Source organism: Cryptotermes secundus, unplaced genomic scaffold (assembly GCF_002891405.2).
Source record: "Cryptotermes secundus unplaced genomic scaffold, Csec_1.0 scaffold296, whole genome shotgun sequence".
Classification (NCBI taxonomy): Eukaryota; Metazoa; Arthropoda; class Insecta; order Blattodea; family Kalotermitidae; genus Cryptotermes; species Cryptotermes secundus.
Genome location: NW_019737985.1, coordinates 16,718 through 27,344, shown reverse-complemented (window position 1 = coordinate 27,344; position 10,627 = coordinate 16,718). Strand labels below are relative to the sequence as shown.

Genomic DNA, 10,627 nt, shown 5'->3' with positions numbered 1-10,627 from the left:
AAATCCTCCACCATTGACATTAATTTAGCGTTGGTAATTTATAAATCGCTCCTCCGTTCCATATTGTCATATGCCTCCCCCGCATGGGGCTATGCGGCCAACACTTACATAAATAAATTACAGACATTTCAAAATAAAGTCCTCAGGATAATTACAAAATTACCGAGGGTAACACCAATTGCAACCTTACATGAACAGACGGGAATGTCATCAATAAAAAGTCAATTCAAGAGGTTAGCGAGGGCATTGTACCAGAAGTCGGTAACCAGCAAAAACAGTCAGATTCAGGCACTAGGACACTACGATCCCACCGGTGATAAACATCTGCGTCCCTTACCCCTGCTTGCACTATAATCAGCTCTAAGATCTCTTTACAGGTAACCGGATGATTGAAACTCCCCAAACGCCCAGTTAACCCAGTTCCTCGGTCCTAGAGCAAATGCTGAGTTGGTACCCAAACTCCACGTTGCAAAGCATGCCTCACACGCAGCCCTCCCAACGTTAGGAAAAAAAAAATGCTCTAAATTTTACTATCATGCGCCTCTTCCAGCGTCATTCCAATTATATGCTCTACCTATACCAGAAGGTCAAGTGGGCACTGCCTGAGAAACTTCAAAATCGGTGACATAGTTTCTTACCCCACCCCAAATGTAGTGGCTCTCACTACCACCCTCACTTCTTCTTCTTCTTCTTCTTCTGTTTCGAGCTGCAGTTAGTCAGCCAGTGAGGAGAAGGCTAGGAGGTTGGTGTGAGTTGGCCGCTAGCCTAGGAGTCAGTCAATGGAGCAAAGAGTCCGTTGTGGGGTATTCACCAGCCAGTAAGGACATAAGCAGAGGACACTGTTAAGATCCGTTATCAGGAAACGACTAGTGAAGACATAGAAGGATTTAGGTACTGCAGTTACAGTGATCTTTAGATTGTGTAAACCAGTAAGGCTGTTATAGTTACTAGTATTTACGGGTTGTGTCCATAAGTGGTAAATAAATCGAGTCACCAATCCAAATCCCGTTTGTAATAACACTCATACACATGACAATATTATTGGCATGGACGCCAGGAGGGGGGAGGCAAGACAAGAATAATTTTGCCTCCCTCCCCACCGATTTTTTAAAAAATCAGAGCTGAAAAAACACAAAATTATTTTTAAATATGGCGCCATATGTCTTTGAATATGGAGACCTGCAACCCTAGGTAAAGGTAAATTTGTCCCTGTGCTTAACTAACTAAGCATTACTTCGTGAAGTCGTATGTGGGGTAGTGGATGTATAGAGCCACATTTTTTTACCTCGGCACTTGTTGGAGGTGAGTGGTCAGCTTCACGCCCCTACCGCTTTACCTCCGGGGAAAGAGCCCTTTGGTACCCATTGGATAGGGGACTGGGTGGGCCCCAGAGCCGGTCTGGACTACGTGGAGGAGAGAAAATTTCTGACCCTACCGGGACCCGAAGGGTGTTCTTTAAATATTTTGAAAAAGCTTAAACGTATGTTGTAAGCAAGTTGGAGGGGATCCTGACGTAGGTTTTGTGCGTACGGAATCGTATCTCACTCCGAAAAATATAAATGACATCGAAGCTATAAGAGAACATATTCTTGAGAGGTATAGTAAACCTAAGGGAAACGGTGTAGCCTAATAGATAATGGAGAAAGTCATTATTATTCAATTCAATTCAATTCAATTCAATTCAATTCAATTCTTTATTATTTATGTGCCGAGTCAACAGCCGCAAGGCCAATTACAGACAGAGCACAGTGCAGATGAAAGTAATTACATTATAGACAAACTTATTAAAGTCAAATACAAATTACAGGTAAGTACTTGGAAGAAACAATATTGAAGGAAAGTAAAAAAACAAACAAATAAATGATAATTATAACAGTAGTAATAATTTCATTATCATTAAACTAAGTGTTATTAAGAATTGAGTAATGAAACATAAATATTTACTTAAGAAATGAATAGTATAGATTTTCAGAGGATGATAATAATAATTCATTTTGTTTTATTGGACATGCAAATAATAAAAATACTAACAGTTATACTATATTTAAAATTTGTTTGGGTAGAACATTACTGGCTCCGAATACGTCAACCTCCCTGCAGACAACATTAGCAGCTGCTGCGCATCTAGCAGAGGGACAATTTTTAAATAAGGAGCAAACATTGAACAATGCAAAATCTTTGATATACCGAGCAGGAACTCGGAGACCAACAATTTCCAGGACAGAATCTTAACATGGATCATATGGAATTAAGATGTGATGGCATGAACTGAATTCAAGTGGCTTAGGTTAGATCCCCATGGCAAGATTTTGTGAATCCTGTATCGAATTCCCTAAAGGCGAGTAATTTCTTGACGGTCCGAGTAACTGAATTCTTCAATTAATATTCCGCACCAAGAGCCTGTAGTTAGTTCGACTTTTGCCGAAAACAAATCTCCATTGTTAATAGCGTGCATGCTCAGTGAAACTGAGATTTGATGTTTAAGATTGGAAACTATACGAGAAGCTGGAGGTGGGAACTCTTTAATGCTAACGATCCATTTATTGCATTAATGGTTATTCAAAATAATATTTCACTTCGACCGTGAAGGTGGAGGCAGCATGTACCTCCGAAATTCGGCAACACTGCCCAGGTTCCTACGGTTCAAAGACGCCAGAATAGAATCAACGACAGTAATGAACCATTTTTGCATGGGACAGTAGCGATTAACTTCGTGGCCAAAATACGAACTAGAGGCATGAAGCGTGTCAGATCTATGAAGTACTATATCTTTCTCCATAAGATATTTGCATTTAAAACCTTGTAGATGGCGGTAGTGAGAAAGAAGCTTCGGTTAAGTTTGTTGGCTCTGTTGGTTTTATCGGTATTGAATTGCTTGGAAGCTGTGTCAGAAAAATGAAAACATACAGTCGCAAGAAACAGCCACCAACATATGATTTTCACGACGCGCATATGGATTTCAATGAAATATGTAGGCTTTGCTTATCAGAAGAAGGAGAAAAGTTTCAAATTTTTGAAGATCTTGAGTTGGTTCCTCTCCCCTTGAGAATAATGGCTTGTGTTTCAATAGAGGTTGGTTAAATTTTGGGATTATGTTGACATTTTATGCGTATAATGTGTATACCATAATACTGGTTAATGGCTAACACTTATGGTTTAGAAAGGTTTTGGATTTCAGTATTGTTCAGGTGGATGCTGTTCGTGCGTTGCTTTATAGTTAGGTTGATTGGTTAGGGTTGGAATATAAATATTTTGGTTGTCGTATGATGAAGTGTATTTGGTCGGTTGAATTGCTTCTTAATAGGGCGATTGTTTTGTTTTTACCTACATTGTAATGAATAGATTTAATACCGTACATTAAATACTGTTATATGTTTCAATATGGTAACTTGATGTTGTGTGAATTTGTGCAAATAATCCCGAGTTCATTATTACAATGTGTCTCTACTTCTGTTTCTTCATTTTAATGACCATCAGTTATGTTACAAGAGTAATGGAAACTTTGTTGAGAGGAGCGTTAACAGGTTGAAAACTGAAATTGTTTACATCCTGCATTATCCATCTTCATTGTAGTTTACTATGGAAAAAGTTGTAAAAGTGCATTTACAATATAGATTTCTTAAAGTCATGTTTTAGAGAGACTTCTGAACCCATAGAAAATTTCATAGTTAGTTAGATTCTATTGGAGGAAATAATATGGAACAGGTACCACAAGAAATGTTTTCAATGTCATATATGAAGCACTGTTCCAGTTTATGGTTCCTTCATGTGGGAAATATACTATGTATGAATGTATGAGGGGTAGGCCTCCTCGGCCCTTGCACCGCGACCTACAGTGGTCTATCATGCTTCCAAATATACTATGTAAATATTCCTCAAGATGAAAATAAGTAATTAAAAAAAATGGAACTAAACAAAGTGACCCATCACTCAGGAGCACTGGTTGTGCATGATCCAAAAGTGGTGTTATAGCTGATATCTCTGTAAAGCTGGCATCCCCAAACACACTCGAAGGGCTGTGTTATATCTCACAGGCCACATGGTCAGACAGTTGAATAGGAAGATGAAGCTGTAAGACTGGGAGATGAAAATAGAAAAGCAAGGGGAATTGATGCTCATAGTGTAATGGACTGGACCGCCTCTGTGGTCTAGTGGTCGGAGTTCCTGGTTACAGATCCAGAGGTCAGGGTTCAATTCCCTGTGCTACCAGATTTTCTGAGTAGTGGGTCTGGGATGGTGTCCACTCAGCCTCGTGAGGATAATTGAGGAGCTATTTCAAAGAAATAGCGGCTCCCTCTAGAAAACCGAAATTAACGGCAGTGGGGATTTGTATCCGCTAAAGTTGGTACTAACTTTGTCAACAAGCAGGGGTCGGTCGGTCAGTATAGTTTGCTTGCAGACTAAAACCATGGAGTTTTTTTTTTTTTGGTTACTGTAATGAGCTTTAAAGTCAAGGAGTATTAGATGGGAATGTATCATGCATGAGAGAAAAGAGGAGTGTATACAGGGTTTTGGTAGCAAACCCTGAAGGATCACTTGGAAGACCAAGAATATAGATAGGATAATATAATATGGATCTGAAATAAATAGGGTAGAGGTGTGTGAAATGTATTCATCTGGCTCAGGTTGGAGACTGGCTGGCTCTTGGGAACATAGTAATGAACCTTGAAGTTATGTAAAATGCTGGAAATTTCTTTAGTAATAGCAGCACAATGTTTTCTTCTCAACAAGGACTCAACTGCATGGAGTTAGTTCAGTCAGCTGAGGTCAGAAGGACATGCAGTGTGATACACAAGAGAAATAACATTTATTGAAAATTATAAAAGGAAAAAGAGAATACTGTATTGCCAGACATAATCATGACAATTATACAAGCTAACTAATCTATATAAATAAAAATGTTAATTTATGTTATTGAAATGTTTTTATCCCTGTTGTCACAAAATTGTTTATACAGTATACTTCTTTTTTTGAGTTTGAAAGAGGGCATGTTTATAGGTAATTGAAATGCTTCAAGGCACAGATAATCCAACAGCGACAGTGTTATTTCAATAAATGTTTATTTTATTAACCCATTTATTGTATGGGAGCTGGGATAGCATAGTTGTTATAGTGACTGTCTACAGGCTGGATGACAAAGGGGTCAGAGTTTTAGTCCTGGTGGGGCAAGAATTGCCGCTTCTCCATGTTGTCCAGACTGCCTCTGGGGTCCACCCAACCTCCTATCCAGTGGGTACTAGGGGCTTTTCTGCAGGAGTGAAGTGGTTGGGGTGTGAAGTGGACCACTCACCTCCAGCTAGTACTGAGGTCAAGAAAATATGGTTCTCTACATCCACACATCCACTACATCATAGTATAGTGCTTAATTAGTTAACCTCCTATCCACTAAAACCATGGAGCTTTTCTGCAGGAGTGAAGTGGTTGGGGTGTGAAGTGGACCACTCACCTCCAGCTAGTACTGAGGTCAAGAAAATATGGTTCTCTACATCCACACATCCACTACACCATCATAGTATAGTGCTTAATTAGTTAAGCACAGGGACAACTTTATTCATTTATTGTATGCAAAGTTCCATCCTCCTGTACAACTCTGAAACAGTGGTGCCACTCACTTCTTGTTATTGCTGCCAAGCCTTGCCTATATAGTCTAGTGATCTTTCAGGCCTTCAGAATATCTGACCTTGGGGCGGTCCCGTATTGTTGAAATGAAGAGTCTCATGATGCCAGATCTGGACTGTATGCTCTGTTGAGTTCTTGTCATGGAGTAACAGAAATATCTTCAGCTGTCTTTTGTGAAGCTTTTATGTCATGTTGGGCACACTGTTGTATGTCATTGTGCAGTAACAGTACATTGAGTTTAAAATGTAATAGTAGCCACATGAACATCTGTTAGAAGGAAAGAAGTTGCATTTTCTTTCAATTATTTCTTGACCTTTTCACATGTGAAATGTCATCTGTGATGATCATAAGCTTGATGGCTGTCAGGTGTTCAGTTTTTGGGTCACAGTGGTAAGTCCAAGTCTTGTCACCTGTAATACTGTTATAAACTGAGTGAGAATCACTAGTCTGAAATTTCTTGAGCATTTTACATCAGTCTGCTCTTCTCTGTTTGTTGGCTTGTAAGATTATGATGTGCCCATCAACTAAACCATTCTCAGAAGTGATTATATAAGGGGGCAGCAACATGTAGGCTCATTCTGTCTCATTATCTTGGTAGGTTAATTACCGTTACATGTACACCCATTGCTAGGCTGCAGGTTGGTAAACAAGTTCCCACGAAGACAGATTTTTGGTAAACAGTCCATCGCTAGGGTACACAGAAATTCTGACAACAGAAGAAGTGTGTTCATTGTGGTCTGCGCCATACCCAGTGCTAAGCAACAGAACTGTAAACATGTCAACAGTAATAGGTGTATTCTATGGAGTCCATGCCAAAGGTTTATAGGTGACAGCGAAGGTCATTTGCAGTCAGTCATAGCTGAGAAGCCGTGAGTCAAGGACAAAGCCACCATGGAAACAAGCTGTGAGGATTCATCTGTGAAGTGTTAACGGACATTGAAGACTTTGTGTGCTATAGTCACAGTAATCTTGAGAGTGTAAGAATTAATAGCAATTACAACTAGTGAAGATCCAATAAACTGATTCACCAATCCAAAGCCATTTCTTAGTCACTGATACACGTGACATTATTATCATGGTCTCCACATGAAGTTTTTTTTTTCAACTGCTTGTATGGTCATTTACCAACTCTTGTCTTGATCCTTGAGAGATGTTCTCGTTATTGAATTCTGAGAACTACGAAAACTGAAATGTGACATATAACATAAATTGTTTGTTATTTAACAATGCTGTCATTATCAAGACAATATAGCATCAATGATTCCATGGTTGATGAGTATGTAACTGTTGGTGGAATGAAAATTGGCAGGGAACACCGAACTACTTGGAGAAAATCAGGCTCAGTGCCACTTTACCCACCACAAATCTCACATGACCTGACCCCGGGATTGAATCTGGGCTGCAGTGGTGGAAGCTGGCGGCTAACCATCTGGGCTGTGGCGCAGTGCCTATCAACATCAACCACAGAGTAGTTTTGAGTGGTCAAATTCAGAACCAATAAATCAGGCATAATATGTGTAAAGGTACTATAGCACACATACTTTTCCAGGTTTTTCAAGGGGATGGCTTGCCGTCCCAGATATGTCAACAGTGTATTGAAGAATTGGACAGCTATTACAGATTCAAGCAGAAATGTGAAAACTCGGATGCCAGGCTCAGACAGCATCTGAAAAATATGAAGACAATACAGTTACAAGCTAAGACACCTCAGGTACAGTGTAGTAAGGCTACTTGCACTTACTTTTAAAATTAAATATACATCTGACTACATGTTAGACATGAGAATATTTTTTTTCCATTTTTGTATCTGTCACTGCTTATTTATCTATTGTGAGCTGCATGAAAGCGTAATTGATAGACAAGTGATTGATCTAAACTATGCAAGCTGGAGTTAGAGAGTGGAATTGAGGACAGAAAGAAAGATGTAGCATTTTTTTTTTTTTTGGTAGTGAGGTTGAACTAAGTCCCTTGCCCTGCGACCACTTCTGGCCTATTGTACCAGCCCCAGATAATAGGTGAGGGTGATTGTGGAGGAATTGGTGGAATGAAGATTGGCAGGGGAAACCGAAGTACTCAGAGAAAACCTGCCCCAGCGCCACTTTGTCCACCACAAATCCTACTTGACCAGACCTGGGCCACCGTGGCGGGAAGCCAGTGACTAACCGCTTGAGCTATGGCACGGCCCATCGGCCCATTTAGCGTATTACTTCAGAAGCATGCATCCTTTTATTTAACATACCTGTACGTTCAGTAGCCGAATGATCTTCAGTTCAGTTCTCTTAAGTAGTTTTCTGTTTTCTGGTACATATAAAAGTGCTTGTGTTCCAGCATCACATAAATATGGCAAAAACATTCAGAAAATTATAATTTATTTCACATAATTATGTTTGGTTTCATCACATTACCCACATGATTATCATAAAATTAAATATATGTGGTCAACTATACGGCAGAATATGCTTTTTCATATTATTTCAATCAAAATTCTTAGCTAATCAAAATATATTGATGAAATAAGAGTGGAGCCAATCATATTGACCATGCAGGGTGCTGCATGCATGTGTACTGTCTCTGATTGACTGTTCAAACATTTCAATCGTGGGTCCAAATCCCACACAGGTTTGTGTAGGTAGAGATCTGATCGAATGCTGGTATCATGGGTTTAAATCTCACTTGGGGCATTGATTCTTTTTCCAAAGGTGGGGTAGGTAGAGGGCTTGCAATGGGCCAGTGCCAAAATCTGTAGAAGGTTCACAGTGGCAGATGTTCATTCCTTATTTCTTTCACTTGCCTGTGAAGCATGACTATCATACTTCGCTTGATTTAATTGCTACAACAAATAGGCTGATTTGTACCCATTTCATTTTCAGACATCAGACATGGTTAAAGGAAATGGAGATTCAGATTGCAGTGACACAGATGATTCGTTTACACAGGAGGACCAGGATGAACAAGAAATCATAAAAAACATCAGAGAAGATATTGAAAATCATAAGAGAAATAGCGTAAACAGTGGTTCAGTTGATGAAAGTATAAACTATAAAGAAAAAACAGTTGCATGTGAGAAAAGTAATGAAAGGCAGGATGCTCTGCAAATTGCAGGATCTTCTGAAAGTTATATGCAATCCAGTTTCAAGCAGCCTACAAATATAACAACGTTAGCAGTGAAACAGGAACGAGCAGAAGCTGAACATTCCAGTGCAGCTATGGAATGGAGCCAGAATGTTCAGAGTGCCACTCAGAACCAAGGACAGCAACCGAATAACGCATCTGCTGCACAAGGTGTGGATACACTCCCTTCTATTAGCCATCTGCAGCATTTTACTGAACAAGGTTTGCCATTCATGTGCACTAAATGTCCAAAGAAATTTGCAAAAAGAATTGATTTGCGTCGTCATGAATCAGTTCACAATCAACAACGAGGTTTTGAGTGTCCTGTATGTGAAAAATGGTTCCCTAATAAGACAAGTTTTGGGCGCCATGAGCGCACCCACACAGGTGAACGCCCATACTCTTGCAGTCTGTGCGAGAAGAGCTTCTCACAAGGAGCTATCCTTGCTCGCCATATTATGACCCACACAGGAGTCAAACCATTTAAATGTGAAGTCTGCAGCAAGGGGTTTACACAACGAGAGGGTCTTCGTGTCCATATGCGGCAGCACACTAAGGAGCAACCAGAAATACAGCTTCATGAATGCCCTCTCTGTGAAAAGTCCTTCTGCCACCCATCTGGTCTCTCCAGACATCTAATCATACATACTGGGAAAACGTTTGATTGTACTATATGCCCTAAAGTTTTCACAGATTCTTCATCACTGAGGAGACACATGAAACGTCATGAGGATAACTCAGAACCCCCATTAAATCAACCACCACAAGAACATGATTCGACATAAGTCATGGCATCAGTACAGTTCACTATAAGTAATGACTTTTGAAGCACTTCCTGGAGTATATTGCTATGTTTATCCATATCTTTTCACAGCTTTGCCATTACACTGAAGTCTTTGGAAGATACAAGATATAAAGTTTTCCATTTTTATCAGTCAGTGTAGTTATTGTATGATAAATGTATGTTGTACATGGCAGTTCTCATGTCCTAGAACATAAGTAGCTTTATTTTTTGTTGTTATTGTTATAAACTTAACTGACATTTTCCTGATATATGTATAGGTATATATTTGTAGATTTTTTAGTTTTGAAATTCTTCTCAGTATTGGAATGGTATTTTACTTGTATCATGTATACCGTCTATTGGGAAATACCAAATCAAAAAGCTGTTGCAATAAACCTCTTCTCTTTAATGAAAAGTTGTTTCAGTTCACATTATTGTGATGTCAGAAGTTTATAGTTTGGACTATAACAAGCTGAGAATATAAACTTGTGTATTTTATCATTTTTGTTTGGTTAAATCACAGGGTTTGAGCATAAGTTGAAAAAATCTTACCATTTATGCATAAAATAATATCAGTCTGAAACAAAATGGAAATGTACATATTGTTCATGCAGGAGTTTTTATAATCTTTGCCTGTCATCAGAGTAAATTTATTAATACAAAATGTAGCAGCCACTGGATTTCTTTATAATGAAAATTTGAGAATGTTTATACCTAGGGACATAAAATTTGAGTTCGTAAAAATTTATGGACATAAGGCTGACAGCCTTACTTCCATCTTTGAGCCGATTGTCTAGATAATGTGGGACCCTCAACGTCTCACAACCCTATGGGCCTTCACAGCCTGCTACAGGTATAGCTTTACTTTTTTTTTTACTTTATAATAATTATATTCATGAAACTTTCATGTTTGCGGGAAAACTATAAGCAGAATTTTAATGTGATTATAAAGGTGAAGGTGAAGTTTCATAGTTAAGTACCATACCATGCAGATGTATGGAGGAGTGCTGGTATAGCTCCACCATGCCACCATTTATTGTGATAATAGTAAATTTTATGAAGTAAGTCATAAATAACCAGATAAAACAGACTGTCAGGTGGTTTCCTAACATT

At 39.0% G+C, this 10,627-nt stretch overlaps 1 protein-coding gene across 1 annotated transcript; it reads left to right on the top strand.

Annotated features, from left to right (window-relative positions):
- The first annotated feature begins 2,790 nt into the window (after nt 1–2,790).
- On the top strand, nt 2,791–9,929 carry LOC111870600 (zinc finger protein 583). The gene is made up of 3 exons (XM_023863022.2): nt 2,791–3,072; nt 7,169–7,330; nt 8,490–9,929. The coding sequence occupies exons 1-3, from the start codon at nt 2,896–2,898 to the stop codon at nt 9,513–9,515; spliced, it is 1,365 nt and encodes a 454-aa protein (XP_023718790.1). The 5' UTR covers nt 2,791–2,895; the 3' UTR covers nt 9,516–9,929.
- The last annotated feature ends 698 nt before the right edge of the window (nt 9,930–10,627 follow it).